An 18,066-nucleotide genomic window follows, 5' to 3' on the forward strand; every position below is an offset into this window, starting at 1 on the left:
CCCAGTCTGCAGGGAGAGATGAGCCCGAGGCAGGAAGTGCCTCCTGGCCTATGGAAGTGCCTTGGAAAGGTTGGCAAAGGCTCTCAGCACAAGGCACCCTCATTCCCAGGCCCCTTGTCTAATACCGTCACTATGCCAGACTTGGGAGGCTTTGCGAGGTCTCAGCTGTCTCCCCTGCCTGGGGGAGCCTCCAGGGGTCATGGGGTCCACCCCTCTGCTCAGTGATGGCATGTGGCACTCCCAGCCCAACAGCCCTGGGCACTCAGGAGTTCAGCCAGTCATTTTACAGCTCAGTAAATACCTTCTGACACCTGTGATGGGCTGGGTGATGCTGGGGACCCAGAGGGGAGCCGGATGCGACCTCTGCCTCCGAGAGCTCCCAGTCTGATGGGGGAGCCTGCTGGGGAAGAGTGGCAATGCCCTATGGGGGCAGGGGCGTGTGAGAGCCCAGGTGAGGAGTCACATGTGCCTGGAGAGGGAGGCCCAGAGAAGGGAGGTCCTCATTCATTCATCCATCCATCCAGTCATTCCTTTGGCCGTCAGTTCCTCCTTTTCTGACGCTGGCCCAGCTGGTCACTCAGCACCCTCCTCCTCTCCTGCGGGGACCAGGACCCACCGTGAAGGCTGTGCGAGGGGGTGAGGCTGAGGAGGGTGGGCAGACATTCGGGGTCATGGAGCCCAGGGCTGGAGGCCAGCCAACTCACCAAGGCCCTTTTCCGGGGGCACAGACTCCCTGGGGGGCCCTAGTCCTTGCTGGCACACACCTGAGGCCTGGGAGCTCACCCCTCCTCCCCGCCAGGCTCCTCTGACTCAGAGTGCTTGCGTCTGCCTCCTTGTCACTGCCCCGCTGCGCCTAACTCTGCCTTGTGGGCCCCAGGCCAGGAGATGAGGAGAATTAGAAATGCCAGGTGACCAGGATGTGACCAGGATGGCAGTGGAGAGGGGGATGCTGGTGATGTGCTTTGGGGAGAATGTGGGCGGCGGGGATGGGGGCCGCTGTTGGCTCTGCTGTAGGTGAGGCAGCGGGAGGTGGGGACGGGGTGGGGGAAGCCCTGAGCCCGCCCTGCCCCCTCTCTGGTACCTGCCTTGCAGGGCCAGCTCCCCCCTCCCCACACTAGCTCTCTCCCCACTCCTTCCTTCTGTCCACTCTAGCTGTCCCCTTATCCCCTCTTTCCTGACTCCAGACCTGGGCTAGGGACTGAGGGGATCCCAGCGGGTTGGCCTCAGCCATGGAGAAGTGGTTGTTCAGGCAGCTCCCGCCCTCTTCCCACCCTTCATCCGCCCCACACCTAGCCCTAGAGGGACCCTAGGGGGCCCGGGACAGTTGGGAGGGCACTTTGAAGGAGGCAGGAGCTAGAGCAGAAGCTGGGACTGACTTGGAGGGGGTGAGAGGCCCAGGAGGCCCCGGCGACTTGGGGTCAGGCTGGTCAGGGAGGGGACACCCACGGGAGGCGCCAGGACTGGGCTCAGGTGTATTCTACAGTGCACGTGTCTCCAGTGTGGCTCGGAGGCTGGAGACGCGGCCCTGTTGGAGTAACAACTGAAGCCGGAGTCTGCGAGGGGTGGGCAGTTGGGGGGGACCGGGGTGGAAGGGAAGGTGGGCCGTCCAGGAGGGAGGAGACCAGAGAAAGAGGGGAGGGGGAAAGGCCTCTGGCAGCCTCTCCTTTAGGGCTGGGTTCCTCAGCTGCAAGTGTCCCCTTCCATACTCCCTTGTCCCTTGTCACCCCACCACCCCACCTTACCCCGGCCTCCCTCTCCTTTGAGACCTTCCCTACGGAGTCCCCTCGTGTGGCAGAAATGGGGAAATGGTGTAGACTTGCCTCCGAGGATGGGCTGTTCTCACCTGGGTGAGGCTCTGATCCTCAGCCTCCCCACCAACAACGTGGGATGGGCAAAACGGGCACCTCCCAGGCTTGCAGGGGGACAGAGATAGCGTGTGGCAGGGGTCTCAAGGTGTGGTCTCCAGACCAGCAGCATGGGCATCGTCTAGGAATGTCTGGAAATACAAATCCTTGGACCTCATTCCCGACTTTCTGTATCAGAAACTCTGGGGCAGGGCCAGCAATCTGTGTTGTAACAAGCCCCCGGGTGTTTCTGGCCCGCACTAAAGTTTGACAACCACTAGTTGACACCTCTAGCCACAGTAGGTGCTTTGGGGTGGCTTCCCTTCCCCAAAGCCTGATGTCCCACTCAAGCAGGGCACAGACACTTGGGGTAGGCCAGCTGTGGCCTGGGTCTCTGTCCTGCCTCCTTCAGACTAGGTCTCCCCAGGGTCACCAAGCCTCTTTCCTCTATTCTCCCACCCCTGGTCCAGCTCAGCCTTATTGAGGGGAGGTCTGGGGGTGCAAGATCTTAGCACTCACAGGCAGCTCCTCCCTGAGATTCAAGGCACCAGCATCTGTCAGAGGCGGCTCCTTGGGCAGGTGGCAGGCGTGGGCGGTGGGGAGGAAGGAGGAGGAGCCGCCTTGTTCTGCTTCCTTGTGTCTGACTCTGCAGGCTGGGCGCGCTGTGAAAGCTGCCAGGAGTCACAGAGTAAGCTTGGGGTGCTGGGCTCAGGCTGGGGTTTGGGGCGCAGCCAAAGAGGTCTTCTCTGGTCTGAGCCCCCAGGAGGCCTCCTTTGGGGGGTTTCTGCCAGTCACCTGATGGAGCAGCTGGGCTTGCTAATGCCAGGCACGCGCTGGGCACAGAGGTGGATAAGTTCTCCTTTGCCCTTGAAGAGCCTCGTTCTCTGGGGAGTTAAGGGACTGTGCACATTGCCCACCAGAACAAGAGGCAGGAAGGAAAAGCAGTGTAGATGGCATCTGCCCTGGCACCCCCGGTTGTCCCCACCATGGCCGCCTTCCTGGGTTCCCCCATTCTGTGGGTACCCATCTTGGGTCAGGTGCTCTCTCCCCAAGTTCTCAAGGCTAGTACTTGGAGGTTTGGGGGAGGAGTGGGCAGGAGAGACAGGAGCTGGTGGGGGCAGGGAGTATGCCGGAGAGAGAGCGGGAGAGTGGGAGGAGAAGCCCAGAGAGGAAGAGAGGGGGTGTGGAGGTGGGAAAAGACGTCAAGCCTCCTCCAGGGGAGACAGGAGCGCAGGCTGCGACAGAGGTGGACGTTGGCTGAGGTTGGCTGAGCGGGGCGGGGAAGGAGGCAGAGAGATTCACAAAGAAAGCAGGGGCGAGGGAAAGCCTGACCCAGAGGGAAGGGAAGAGGAGCTCCAAGGTCCTAGTGGTGGTGGGTCTTAACAGAGTACGTCCCTTCAGAGAAGGGACACAAAGGCCCAGAGAGCGAGGAGGGCCTCACGGGGGACCCAGCACAAGCAGAGTTGGATAAATCGGCGTGAACGCAGTCCCAGTAACACAGCTTGAGTCCTGGGAGGTACTTTATACTCTTGGGTTTGATGTTATTACCCTCTTGTAGGCCAGCGAGAGGGGCACTGCGAGGCTTTGTTCCAGAGGAAGAGGTGTGGGGTCAGTGCCAGGCTGTGGGGAGAGCGGTAGGAGGACTTGTGGACCGGGAAAGACACAGCGGCTTGTGGCAGGGACCCCACCCTTGAGAGCAGCATCAGTCCCTGTGCTGGTGGCTCCAGAGGGGACAAGGCCAAGGTCTTTGGTTTCATATAATCGTAGGTTTTAAGAAGGAGTTAGAATTTAGTCCAGACCTTCTCCTGTCCCCGGACAAGTGCAGAAATGTGGATCCAGCCACAAACTGTGTCCCAATCCTGTTCAGAAGAGGCCTGATTCAGAACAGGCTCCCCTCTCTCGGTACCTGGGGGAAGACTGGTGCATGGGAGTGGTGCCGTCTGTGGTGTTGACTGGCCCTACCTTGGACCCCAGAGCGGCAGGTAGGGAGCTGAGAAGAAAAGGAAGGCTCCATCCACCCACCCCCCCACCTGCCTATCCACTCACCTACCCACCACCCACTCATCCACCCACCCACCCATCCCTCCATCCACCAGCCACCACCCATCCATACACCCTCCTATTTATCCACACACCATCCACCCAACCACCCATCCATCCACTCACCTACCTATCCACCCACCATCCACTCATCCATCCAACCCCCCATCCACCCATCTGCATTAAAATAAGCCACAAAACTATAGAACTATATGCTGCAGAGCCAGGAAGACCCATTTTTTACTAATGAGGAAACTGAGGCTCAGAAGAGGAAAGGGGACTGCTTAAGGCCACACAGAACTTCTGTAGTCAATCTGGGACAGGACTGGAAATCACTGCTCTTTTCTGCACACCACAAATTCTCCCCTGGGATCTGAGAAATTGCCTGGTTGTTATGCTGATATTTGTACTGATGTTTGTTCCTTTTAAGGCAGGAAATGTGAACTCCCTCACCGGACCCCGAGCCTGGGCCTTGTGTGTATATGTGTGCACGTGTGCGTGCCCAAGTGCATACTTGCGCGTGCATTGGATACATGGCTGCGTTTTTATCTGTGGTGTATGTTTCTGTGAGGGCGTGTGCATGTATGGGCAGAGGTGTGCATGGCAACATGTATATGTGGGGCACGTGTAAATGGGCATTCACGCAGGTATGGCTGTGTCTGTATTTTTCCTTTCCTCTTTTTTTTAAAGAAAGATTCCTTTAAAGATTCAAGCCCCTGACTTGAGCCTGGCTTCCATCTGTGCCTCCAATTCCGGACTCTCCCACTCCCCATCTCAGCTCTCCCCATTGATTCCCTCCTCTCTTCCCTGAGGCAGCCACTCCGCCCTCTGAGCCCACACCTCCTGGGCTGTGGAATTTGAGCTGCTTCTTTCCCTAAGTTGGTGCAGTGGAGGTGAGGTTTCTTTGAGATCTGGGGAAGATTCATGGAGGGGGTGGCATTTGCGCAAGCTTTGAAGTCCCCTTTGAGTGCCAGTCGGAAGTGCCCCTTCCCAGCTGCAGTTCCTGCACCCAACAGCCCCACGCCTGGGCCAGGCTGGGCAGAGCCAGGAGGGGGGTGGACAGAAGGATGCCAGGCAGTGAGCCTTGGACTTCATCAGCCACATCTCCATCCAAGCCCACTCTGGCACAAATGTGAAGCCCCCTCCCTGCTGCTGTCCCAACTCTCCCCAACTTTCCTGTCCCACTCCCCCCACTGCCATTATCCTGCCCTTGGCCTAAAACATCACAGAAGACAATCAATCAGAACAAAGGCCAGACAGGCACCCACCAATTCCAGTAAAGGACAGTTCAGGGCATCCCCCAATAGAAGCAAAGGGCAGGTTGAGGAGCTCACCAATCAGAACAAAGGACAGACTGTTCTTTCTAAGCCCCCTGGGGCAGGAGCTGGGGTTGGGTGCTGAGCAGGAGCCACACAGGGGCTAGAGATCCAGAGGTTGGGGTTCTGAACCCGGCTCTGCCCTGACTGGCTGGCTGACCACAGGTGGGTCATTGCTTCTCTTTGAGCCTCAGTTTCCCCATCTGTCAAATGGGGAGACTTAGTTCTCTGAAGCCTGTGGCTTTGCAGAATTTCTTCCCCGTGTCAGGCTCACTCCATCACCTGGGCCCTTCTTCCCCAACCTTACAGCACACATGTCAGACTCCACTGAGGGCAGGGACTCTCAGGGGTCAGCTCGTGACCTCCCTGCCTGCAGGCGGGACTAGACCTAAGTCAGCACTGCCTTCTTCGCCCTGCCCTTAGTGCCCCAATCGGGGGTGCTTGGGTCTAGAAGACTTTATTTTGGGACTATGTGGGCACCAGCTTTTCCTCCCCCTTTTTAGCCTGCAGAATTGACCTTGGAAGGCCACAACAGCCTACGTGTGTGCTGGGTGCAGGAGTCAGGTGTTACTCAAGCCCTTGCCCTGGGAGTCTATGAGGAAGTAGCTGGTGAGAACCTGTGTGTGTGTGTGTGTGTGTGTGTGTGTGTGTGTGTGTCTGGATGGAGGGTGTCTGAAGGCAGGCTGGGGTGTCTGTGAGGATGTGGGGGTCTATGGCTGTGTGGCGCTGAGTGAGGGTGTGTGAACTGTGATGAGGAGCGCCTAAGGGTCAAAGGACAAGCGATCCAGTCTGGGGGTTGTGTTGTCTGGAAGCAGCAGCTTTCGGAGTCTGAGGGCAGATTTCTCCTCATCACCAAGATGTGCCTTCATCCCTGAGTGGTGGGAGGGATCAAAGGGAGACTGGCTGGGGGTGGGGAAAGCAATGCCCAGTGAGCATGTGGGGAGAAAGCCCGCTGCTGCCTCCTCCTCCTGGGAACACAGGATCGGGTGGGGGTGGGGGAGGAAACTGCAGCCAAGGAGATCCGAGAGTGAAAGCTGAAGCTGAAGTCTGAACCCCAGGTTCACTTAGACCCCAGCACAGAACTCCTGTCTGTAGCTTTTCTGAAAAATGGGCATTCAGCCCATTCTTGCACACCCTCAGGGATGGGCAGCTCACTTCCTCCCTCTCTCCTGGTGGCCTCTGCCTTTGTGGCATGACTCTGCTTGGAAGAAGGCCTTTCATCCCACTGGACCGAGGCCAGCCTCCTGTGAAATCCTGTGGGTCCCCGGGCTGTCCGTGGAGCCTTGGAGTTGAGTTCCCCCAGCCCGGAGGATCTCAGAGATTGGAGTTGGAGACTGATAACCCTGGGTCTATTCCGCCTTAGGTGAGGTGTCCCTAGGTCATCCAGTGTCCATCGCATGCAGGACTCGATTTCCAGTTCCCTCCTTACATGGGTCACCTCCTGTGGATGAGTTGCATCTTGTCCTCACATGGGGCACAGTGAAGTGGGGATGGTCTGAGGGAACTACTTGGGTTAAGAGACCTCTATTAATACAGGCTACAGTTTCTGCATTTTTATTTCTTACCAGCCACACTTACCCTGTGGGCTCATGCTGAGTTTGTGGTCCACTAAGACCCTCAACCTCATATCCTTTCCACACAAATGGAGGCCAAGCCAGGTCTCCTTCATCTCATAGTTAATCACTTCGCTTTTTGAACACAAACCCAGCCATCCACAGGGAAGACATCTGAAAGGACTTCCAAGGGCTGGGGGGAGGGTATGGCTGAGTGGATGGTGTGAGTCACGATCCTGCCTTGGCCCTGGATCCCCGGTTCTGTTACCTTTCTCTTTGATCCCCATGGCTCTGGCCAAGTTAATAGAGCGAGAAGCAGGGACTTTCGTTGTCTCCGTTCCGGCTCTGCAAGGACGAGGCCTGTTCCTGGGATGGGAAGGCTGTGAAGCCGTCAAAGCTGACTTCTCCCTTCTCTCCTGTGGTTGCCAGGGGTGGCCCAGCTGCTCTCCCACCGTATGGGTCATGCACCCTTTGGACTCTTGCTACTCTCAACCCAGGCCCTCGCTAGGCTGGAAAACAAGCCTGGGTGAGACCCCCTGTCTTCCGGGGAGAGCGAGTGGGACCCAGCCTCAGCGAACACTCAGCTGAGTCCCTGCTCTGTGCTGGGCACTCTGGGAGGCGGTTTCAGTGCTCAATTTCATCTTGTCTTCATGTTGGCCAGTGGTGGGCAATAGCCACAGTTGCCCCCAGTTTACAGATAGGAGACTGAGGCTCAGTAACTCAACCAGGACACACGCTGCTAATACATAGTGGAGCTAGGATTCAAATTTGGGTTTTTCTATTTGCTTGCTTTGTTCTGTTTTAATGTGGAGGCTTGTATTTTCCCTGCTATGCCAGAGTTGTCCTCGACTAAAGGACAAGAGACCAGGGGCCTAGTCCAGGCTTGGCCTCTTGACTCACTGTGAGGCCTTTGCTAAGTCCCTGGCCCTTCTCTGAGCCTCAGTTTCCCCAACTGTAAGACGAGAGGACTCGGACATTTTATGACCTTAAGACCGTTTGATTTTCAGATCCTAAGATCGCAGGATTCAAGTGTCTGAGAGCCTCAGGCTCTGGTCTAAGCTGGGGGGTTTGTGCTCACAGCCCTCTGGGCAGGTGGCGCTGTCCTGGCCTGCCTGGCAAAGCCCTCACCGCCCTTTCCTCTCTTCCAGGACGCTTTGCTGAGCCTGGGCTCTGTCATCGACATTGCAGGCCTGCAGCGGGCTGTCAAGGAGGCCCTGTCGGCTGTGCTCCCCAGAGTGGTAGGTGCCCACCCCACCCCCTAAACCTTGACCAGATCTGTGTGCACCTTACCCAAGGTCAAGAAGGAAGGAAGAGGCAGGGTCCCCACCCAGAGCACTCTCATGGGAAAGTGAAGGGTCTGGGTGAGTGTTCTCAGAGGGCTTTCTGGAGGAGGAGGCCTGAAGCTAAGCACCAGATAATGAACTTGCATAGGAATCCTGCAATATCTGAGCCAGAAGGGGCCTTAGAAGTTAATTGGAAAAACTGTGTCTCAGAAAATGGAAAGGATTCACCTGGGATAATAGAACAGAGTGGAGTCAGGTGAGTTTTGGAATATGTGCAGCAGGAGAGGTTGAGGGTAGACATGCGGAAGAACTTCCTGGAAGCCAGGTCTGGGTGGTGCTAGAATAGGGCTCAGCCTTGATGAATAGATCTGCAGTGGGTTAAAGTGCCCTGCCTGGAGACAGGAGGCTGGAAAAATGGTCTCTAGCAACCTTCAGCTTCTCTCTGTCCCATGCAATATCATGGGTGGGGTTGCAGGTTTGGGCCAGGTAGAGAGTGGTGACCATGGTTGCCTGAGCCTAGAGTGCCATGTTGGGGGAATTGTGCCCCTCTTCAGCTGCCCTAGGCCCCTTCCCAGCCTGGCTTTAATGGCTACTGTTCCTCCTTTGGACAGGAGGGTGGATAAACTGGCCCTCAAAGCCCAAAGCAGCAGGGGTCTCAATCTTGCCAGATAGAGGGAAGCAGGACTTTTGGAGCCTGGGGAAGAGCGTCTGGTCCAGCCTAGGGGGCATGGAAGACTTCCTGGAGGAGGAGATGCCCAAACTGAGTCCCTGATGGCCTTGAATGTACTCTCTCCTACTCTAAACACCAGCCAAGGGCAGCCTCTGCTCCAGGAAATAGGGCCAACTCAGAATGCAAACTTTCCACCCCGCCAGAGCCCATTGTCCCTGAATCTGCTTGATGGATGAACCACGGAGGCCCAGAAAGGGAGGGCACTTCCCCCAAGGTCACACAGCATGACAGGGACAAATGGGACTTGGCACCTAAGCACCCCCTTTCCTTCTCCTCTGCTCTGCCTTCCCCAAACCTCCTAGAAGTTCAGAGCCCAGAAGGAGGGCTAATGAGTGAGCTTTATTGAGCGTGAAATTGGTAGGAAGTGGGTGGCGTATTGGCGCCCCAAAATAAATCTTCCCAGAGAGGGATGGGACTGAGGCAACATCTGGCCTGGGGCAGGGGCGCATCTGGAGAGGGAGGGCGGGGGAAGCTGGCAAGTCAGTTTCCACAGGGCTGCCCTGAGCGCCCTGTGGCCACTGAGGCTGCCCTGGGAGCAGGGACGGGGAAGGGACAGCTCCTTTTGCACAGGCAGGGCGCCCTGGCGGGTGTGCCAGCGTCGATGTGCTGCATTGGATTAATGGTCTCCCCAGAGCTGGGGGCTGGGACAACAGCTGCGGGTCCAGGAGCCTGGCCCACCCGAGACCTGCAGGCGCTAGGAAAGCCCTGACTGTGGGGAGCCCTGGCTCGACCTCGTGGAGGGCTCGACCCCCAGTGAGGTTAAGGGAGCTGAGGTCGGCTCTGCCCCAGGAAGGGTTTGGGAGGTGGGGAGGGGTCCCCCCTCTTCAGGGAGGAGAGCTGCTGGCACCTGGCTTCCTCATCAGCACCCATTGTGGCAGGCAGCCCCGAATGCAGATGGTGCTGTTGTGTCTGAAATGGTTCCCTCCTTCTCTCCAATAAACTCAGCTAATTTTAACTCAGAGGACTGAGAGTGAGGGGGTGGGAGACACACGGACATCCGGAAGTGAAGTGAGGATCTGTCCCCCTCTGCCCCGATGAGGACGGATTACCCACCCCTCTCTCTGCCTAGGCAGGACTCTCTGTGTGACCCTGGATGGTCTTAACCTCTTAGAGCCAAATACCTCAGGCCCCTCCCAGGCTGCTGGAAGAGTAGGATGACAAGGAGGCTGGATATAGCAGAGGAGTGGGCGGCCTCCTTCCCACTGAATTCTTTAACCCTGAGTTCCCCGCCTAGACTCCCGTCCCAGGAGGACAAGCGGGCTCCAAGCCAGACAAGAGTATGTCTGCCCTGCTCACTCCCCTCCGGCCCTACACTGAACCTGGCTCAGCGTCTCTGCAAATGGTGGCCAGGGCATCTCCTGGGCGTTGGGAGGCGGTAGGGGCTGGCTGGGGACAGCCAAGGGCATTAAGAGTGGCTGGCAGGATTGGGGACTCTCAGAGTCAAGGAAGGAAACTGCTTCTGCTGAGGATTCCACGCTCACTGAGGGTGGGCCTTTAACACTGAGCTCCACTGTCACCTCCTCCGGAAGCCCTCCGGGATACCCCTCACACCCCTGGCAGAGCAGAGAGCCTTCTCCACCCTCCCACAGAGAAAAGAGCAGAGCTCCCCTGCAGCGCTGTGCTGGATAGCGGTTGGTTAGGGATGCGTAAGGGGTGCAAGTTCTGTTTGGAAGGAATGTGAATTTTTGCCTGTAGGTCAGTGAAGGCAACTACTTTTGCCAAGACATGGCCTGGAACTGAGGCCCAAGACTGCTCTGCGTCCTTGGGGAGGGTGGATTGAAGAGCTGAAGACTTAACAAGCCTGGAGCAAGAGCTTTGATCTCCCCCTGGGGAATGATCCATCCAAAATACAAATCTGCTCACGTCTCTCCCTTTGGCTCATGGCCCACCCCTCCCCCAGCCCTGTTCATGGGGCCCTTCCTGCTCAGCCAGGCTGACCCCAGCCTTCCATCCCCGTGTCCCTTCCCTCGCTGTCAGTTCCTGAATGCTCCATGGTCTCTACACCTCTGGACCTACCTGCATACCTGCTACTGGGCTCAGAGCTAGTCTGCACTCGGCCCACTCCCTGAATGTGTTTAATTCTTACTCAGTTACAGCTTAAAGGTCACTTCCTCCAGGAAGCCCTCCCAGGCCCCCACTGAGGATAGGTGCAGCGCCCTCAGCGCCCTCTCAGGTCATGAGTTTGTGTTTCTCGTGGAGTTGTGGGATGGAAGCTTCCTGGGGCATTTTGAGCCTCTTCCCTGGTGTGGGCCAGAGTGGATGCTGTTACTGTTTGCTCAATGCCTTAGGCTGGAGTCAGGCAGGGAGATCTCCCCTGGGGAGGGTCATTTGTCTGCACCTTTGCCCTTCAAACTCTTTCCCTGGCACCTTGGATTTGGGGTGATAGGTAAAGAAAGTTGCAGATTCATGGATGACTACCTGCCCAGAACTCCTCCCAAAAGGAGAAGGTGAGGCAGTCCATAAGGGTGTTTTGCCACCTTTACTGCACCTTAGAATCACTTGGGGAGTAAAAACAAACAAATAAATAAACAAACAAATGCAGAGCTCCACTCCCAGGGAGTCTGTGCCCTGGCCATACAGACCCCCGTGTACAGGCTGAGACTGGGCAGCTGGGAGGGCCTCACGAGTGTCTTCTCTCCTAGGAGACTGTCTACACCTACCTGCTGGATGCGGACTCCCGGCTGGTGTGTGCAGACCCCCCACATGAGCTACCCCAGGAGGGGAAAGTCCGGTGAGCCATTCTCTGCACCCCCCGTTGCCCTCTTGCATGGCCAAGGTTTCTTAGGGCTGAGGCACCTTGCCAGGTCATCTGGTCTGCCCCTCCCCGTCCAACTTTGACCCAGCCTCTCTGCCAGGTGGGGTTCCTTGGCCAGGTCACTGACCCCAGCATCGAAGAGCAAAAGCAATGTCTTCTCTCTGTTGGGGGAATGGGTGGGCCCAGGGAAAGTGCCAGCAGGTAGGTTTTCTGCCCATAGAGTTCTTCTAAATTGCTGTGGCCTCCTCAGGGTGAAGTCTCAGGGCGCTGGGGCTGCAGCATCTTATCAGTTAGAATCCCGGGGCGCTAAGAGAACCACCTTGAGGCTGGACTCAGCGTCCCAGGATGCGGGGCCTGCTCGTGGTGCCAACCTCCTGTATCTAAGGATGGGAGACCAGAGGCAGCGTCCTGCTGAGGGTCCTGGAGCCCCACTACCTGAATTCAAATCCCAGCTCCCTGTGTAACCTTAGGCAAATCACACAACCTCTCTGTGCCTCAGTTTTCTTGTTTGTGAAATGGTGATAACAATAGTACTTATCTCACAGGGTTGTCGGGAGGATTAAATGCGTTTTACACATGTAAAACATTTAAAATCGGCTGATCCTTATGAGTGCTATCTGTCGGGTACCATCATTACGATAGAATCCTGGAATCGCTGACTTGGGGTCATGGTCCCCTGATACCTCTGAGCCCACTGAATTCAACCTCATTTTCCAGGTGGGCAAATGTCATGAGATGCGTCCAAGGCCACATGCCAGGTATGAGGCACAGCCAGGCCTGGGACATAGGTCTCCTGGCTTCTGGCCGCTCAGGGGACAGCGAGGGAAAGTGGAGCTTGTCAGATGAGACCGTGTTGAGGACAGGAGAGCTGGTGGGGAGGAGGTGGCTCTGGAGGATGTGGCCGTGGCCTTCCAAGCACTGAACAAAGGGCCATCGTGGGCCCAAGCAGCGCTGGGTAGGGACCTGGGGCAGAGTGGGCCCCAGCGGGTGTTCCCAGAAGGCAGCTCTCCACCCCTGTGAGGAGGGCTTTTCAAACAGGCCAAGCAGCCCAGGGATGTGGCTTTTTCTGGTAGTAGCTAAGCCTGGGCAGCCAGTCGCCTTTCGCGGAGGCCATAGAGAGAATTCTTGTTTGGGGAGGCTGGACTCGTGGTCCCGAGGCCCCTCCCGCACTTGGAACGCTGGATTCTAGGATGCTGGTCTCTCCCTGGCGCGTCCCCATGGAAGTAGCTGGTTCTTCTGCAATAGCCCAGAGTCTTCCTCTCATGTTCTCCCACTGAGTTCCTTTCCGCTTCTCCTGACAACTTCTCCCCTCGAGGACTGTGTGAGCAAAGCCACTGACCACCCCTCTCTGGCCTCCGTGTCTCATCTGGAAGGTCTTTGGACTCTTAAAGAAAAAATAATGCTGTAATATCCCCTGTTCTCCTCCGAGCCAGCACCTCCCACCCCTGATTCTAAAGAACTTTGCCTAATATGAGCTCAACTCCTCCAGGAAGCCTCCATGAAGCAGCCTGGGCGGCCTTCTCGGGGGTGGAGGATATGAGGCTCAGGCCTCAGGGGTCATCCACAGGGTCTGCCTCCCCCCATCCGCGCATGCTCGCTCCTCTCAGGCCGCCTGCTGCGTGGAGGAAAGGGTGGGTGTCTGTAGTTCAGGTCTCTTTGAGGGGGCTGGGATCCTCCACAGCCCTTTAGCACCCTCCCCCAAACACTTCACACTCAGTAAGGCCTTTGGAAAAGGTACCAAAAAAAAAAAAAAGAAAAGCAATTAAAAGTGAATGTTCAAATGCAATTAGCTCAGAGCTCAGTGGAGATGGGAGGCGAGTGCCTGCTGGGAGACAGGGTCAGGGATTCCGCCAGGCCAAGGAGAGCAGCGTCCATCAGGCCGGCCAGGTTCAGGCTCAGCGCTCTCTCTGCTCTCTCTGGCACTGCACACTGCGGGCCGCGGTGTCTGTCTGGTGGCTGGTGGTGAGCCCGATCCACAGGGAGGGCTGAGAGACCCCGGGGCTGGCTGGGCCCTGCTCCCCGGAGCTCCCAGCAGGATGGGGACCGGAGACCTACATATGTGGAAGAGAGAAGAGCACTGGAATGGGAGTCAGACAGGCCTGGTATCTAGCCAGGCCCATCTCTGCCTCACTGTGTCCCTCCCAGAGGGCCTATGTATGGGCTTAACGAGGTAGTAGGTGCCAAGTGTTAGCACAGCAACCAGCACACAGTAGGAGCTCAGTGATTGCTAGTGGCAGTCCCAAGTCTCAGCCAATGCTGAACTGTGGCTGACCTTGAGAAAATTACTTCTCTTCTGGACTCAGTCTCTTTTTCTGTGAAATGGATGGGGTTGGGACAGGGTTCTTCCAATGGTGACCTCTGTGGCTCTGGTCCCATCCGGAGGTGGAGGTAGCTGCCTGCAGGTTGAATCGGAGCCCAAGGCCCTGGCAGTGCCAGGGGAGGGGGGTGCTTCTCCAGGAAACCCTGGGCGCCCGGCAGGCTGGCAAACAGCAGCAGGTGTGACGTGGAGGCTGGATCATAAAGACAGATAAGGCCCACGGGGGTGCGGGGGTGCGGAGCATGGGCTCGGGTAGCGGGGGAGAGGCAAGGTGGAGATGGGGCAGGTAGGGGTGACGAGGCCCCTGCCCCGGTGTGTTTTGGCTTTCCTGCCTCTGTGCTTATTGGTGCTGTTTGCTCCCCCGTGAAGCCCTTACCTGCTCCCCCTCCATCTCAGCCAACCCCATTTCACTTATCTGTCATGGCCCAGCCAGAATCCTCTTTGGGAAGCCTGCTCCCCAGTTCCCGGGCTCAGAGAAGGATCCAAATTTCAGAAAAGGGGTCTGGGCCCTGGTGGCCTCCCCCAGGAATGGATCTATCCACAAGAAGAACCCCCGGCTGGGAGGTGGGAGACCTGGGATCCAGGACAACGCGGCTGCAGTCACAGTCCCATGCAATTGCTCTGGGCCTCCGTCTACCCACGTCTGGGCATTCTAATGCCAAGGGCTGGTGAGGCTCTGAGTTCTAAGGGTGGCACAGCGGCCACAGGGCTGGAGAGGAGAGAGTCCTGGAAGGCTGCCTGGGCCAGCGTCTTCCTGGAAGACTTCGCTTCCCTCTTGTTGGTGTCCCCACCCCCATCCCCCAGCCTACTTCGGTCCCCAGCCCTGCCGCCTCCCCTTCTTCTGCCATCTTAAAGCCTCTGATTACCTGCTGCTGAGTGCAGCGAAAATCTCCGTTTCAGCTGCAACTGAGGCACCGCCCCCTCCAGCCCGGCTGGTTGTCTCCCTCTACTACCACTGGGGATCCCAGGACCCAGCCTTGAGAAACTTCTTCCTCAGAGCCGACCAGAGGAGGATCCCAGTTTCAGAAAAGGGGTCTGGGCCATGGTGGCCTCCCCCAGGGATGGATCATCCACAGGAAGAACCGGGGCTGGGAGGTGGGAGACCTAGGATCCAGGACAACATGGCTGGGTCCTTTCACTACGGACTCCCGCTATCTCTCTGTTCCCATTCCCAGATCCTCATGTTCTGGGGGACAGAAAGGGAGAAGAGGGTCCAGATCCCGGCCTGGGTCATAATTTGTCTCCAAGAGAGATCACAGACAGAGAGGGAGGGGCTGAGGCTCAGTGAGAGCTGGGGCTCCATGGGGGGTGGGGGCTCAGGAAAGGGATGGGGCTTGGTGGGGAGAAGGGCTCAGGAAAGGGGAAGGGCCTCGCTGAAGAAGAGAATCAGAGAAGGATGCAGGGGCTCAGAGAGGTGCAAGGGGGCCTAGGTACTCAGCTCTTTCCAGGCCACTGACCCTACCAACAGAGAGCCTTTCCCTCTATTTTTCCATTAAACAAATAGTTGTTAAAGGCACGGAACTGTCATAAAATCCACGCCCGTTCCTCTCTCCACTCTGCCCATCTGTCTTTATCTTCAGTGGGGTAGACCATGACCACCCAGGCATCCAGGGCTGAGTCATTAGCCTGGACAGCTGGCCCTGGGGTACAGAGTCCCCCCCAAACCCCAGCATCAGCCCCGGAGGTGGGGCAGGAGGCGGGGAACGAGGAAGGGAGATACTGGAGAGGAGGCAGGGAGGCATCTGAGTTGAGGGGAGAGCACGGGGGGGGTCTGAGCAGTAGACAAAGCCCCCACCCCCATGTGGGTGGGGGAGACTCAGCCTTGGCACTGCCCCCTCTGTAGTCAGTGGGCATCTCTGAAGCCTTCAGGAGCAGTTCTGGGAAGGGTAAGGCAGAGGAAAGGGGCTGCCGTGGGAGTGGGTTGAAGTGAGCATGGTCTGGTCCCACTGGGGCAGTGGGACCTGGCAGGACCAGCGAAGGACAGATTGCAGAGCAAGGTGCCAAGGCTTCCTGAGGACTGAGGATCCCCGTAGACCCCAGGACATATTGATCTGCCCCAGCCCAGCCTCTCTGGTCTTGTGCAGGGCCACTAAGACCAGATTTCTGGTGTCAGATTCTCTCTCTAGAGCGAGAGTTTTACCCAGGCAGCCAGCACGATCAGTCTGAAATCAAACCCTGCTGTTACCTTCCCCTGCTCCAATCTCTCCCAGGGCTCCCGCTGCCCTCAGGGTCAAGCCCAGCTCCTTAGGGCCCTGGCCCTGTCTAACCTTGCTCTCTGCTGTCCAGCGCACCAGCCGCCTCGTGTTTGGACCTTCCAGCAGACACACAATCTTCTCTCCCCTGAGCTTTTGCACGTGCAGTTCCCTTTCCTGTCTGTCTTGACAACCTCTGCATGTCCTTCAGAACTCAACCCGGGCATCTTCTCCTCCACGAGGCCTTCTCTGGCCCCGCTCCTGTCCGGCACCTGGGTAGGGGGCCTGCTCGTCCTCCCTGCCGGACCCCTCGTCTCCCGACTCAAGTGTGGGTCTGCATGACACTGGCCTCCTCCGGTCAGGCACATGTCTAGCTCCTCATTGCAGCCCCCATCCCTGAACCTGACCCAGGGGGACCCTGTGGAATAACAGACTTTAAGCAGAATGCTCCCGTAATGTTTTTAGTCTAGAACACTTATTCTTGAATTTAAGAGACCCAGATAGGAGGCCAGAGGCCAGGGGAGAGGCTGCTTCAGGGTTCAGGGGAAAGGTGTCTCCATTTGAGCTGGGCAGGGGCTTGGGGATAGACAGCAGGGGACAGTTGTGAGAGATACGTGGGCAGGGACTCACAGATGGATGGGGGAGGGGAGGGAAGGGGCAGTGAGGACAGTTTTCGGACAAGCTGCAAAGGACCCACTGGGAGGTGTGCCGGGGAGGCCTCCAGGTGGCCTTTTGGTGTCTGGGGTCTGGAGCTCGTGAGTGAGGCTGGGCGTCATAAGGTCCGGAGTGCACAGGAGGGAGTTCTGTGCAGAAGAGAAGAAAGACTGCGGACGGATTCCTCCGTCAGGGTCCTGGGGGGCAGACGCCAAGGCAGCCCTGTCTAGGGGTGGCAAGGAGGACAGTCGGGTCAGCGGGCTGAGGCTCCCGCACTCACTGACCAGCAACGCAGGGACAGCGCCACCTTGTGGCTTCCTGATAATCCGAGTGGCCCAGGCCAAGCAGCTGGGTGGCTGGGTGGGGTTTGGCTGAGGGTCACCACCTGCTTCCATGAAGCCCCAAGCCTTCATCAATTTAGTCATCAGGAAACATGGTTCCCGTCACCCTCCTGCAAACCTATGTCCCTATTCCTTCCTGGGGTGACTGGCCGTCAGGACAGTCCAGAACTAGAGCCCAGCACTCCAGGAGCCTTAAATTACGTCCCGGGTGTGAGGGTGGGAGACACCACTGGTTCTTGTAGTTTCTGCTCAAAGGGGCCAGAGGGAAGGGGTCCCGCTCAGAATGCTGCATGACATTGAACGAGATGCTCAGCCTCTTTGGTGTGACCTGTTGATCCGGTGACTCGCAGGCCACACCCTCTCTCTTCCTGCTCCGACTTTTGCTGGGCTGTCCTTAGTGACCGCACATGCACACACCAGAGTCCCAGCCCCCCGAGCTTCTCTGCTGCCCAGGCCACGCAGCTCCCACAAGCACAATTGAGCGGAGGCAGCATGAGGGATGAGGAACCCAGGACCATTAATCAGCAAGGAGTGACGTCCTTAATTAGGCAGGAAGAGCCAGAAGCCAGGAGGCTGGGGGGCGGGGGTGGTACGTGTGGTGGGGCAGAGAGAAACTCATTTTTCCCACACCGACCTCTCCTGCCTCAGCTCCCCGCTCCCCTCTCCCTCTGTCACACCCTGACATTCATGCTCGCCCCCTGTTAAAGGCTTACACCCCCACAGGTTTTGGGAAAGTTAGAGCATAGCAGTTAAACCTAGCTCTGGTGCCACCTGTCTGGGTTCAAACCCTGGTTCTACCACTTATTAGCCATGTGACCTTGGACAGACGCCTTAGCTTCTCCACTTGCAAACAAAGATGATGATAATATCATAGAATTGCTGGGAATTCCGAGTTAATCTATGGAAAGTTGCTTGGACTGTGCACATCGGAAATGTTCAGTGAACTTTAGTTAGGGGGGTTACCTCCCGAAGTCTCCCTCCTGTGCTTAGCATCAAAAGTTGCTCTACAGGCCGGGCGCGGTGGCTCACGCCTGTAATCCT

The 18,066-nt window shown here is 57.4% G+C and overlaps 1 protein-coding gene across 2 annotated transcripts in view; it reads left to right on the top strand.

Annotated features, from left to right (window-relative positions):
- The window catches only part of PDE2A (phosphodiesterase 2A), a 92,945-nt gene that overhangs the window by 52,890 nt on the left and 21,989 nt on the right, over window positions 1-18,066 (top strand). For both annotated transcript variants that reach the window (XM_069471021.1, XM_069471022.1), the window contains exons 3-4: window positions 7,902-7,991; window positions 11,409-11,497. In XM_069471021.1, coding sequence (XP_069327122.1) covers window positions 7,902-7,991; window positions 11,409-11,497 — 179 coding nt within the window. The remainder of the gene's footprint in view (window positions 1-7,901; window positions 7,992-11,408; window positions 11,498-18,066) is intronic.

Source organism: Eulemur rufifrons, chromosome 6, assembly GCF_041146395.1.
Source record: "Eulemur rufifrons isolate Redbay chromosome 6, OSU_ERuf_1, whole genome shotgun sequence".
Classification (NCBI taxonomy): domain Eukaryota; kingdom Metazoa; phylum Chordata; class Mammalia; order Primates; family Lemuridae; genus Eulemur; species Eulemur rufifrons.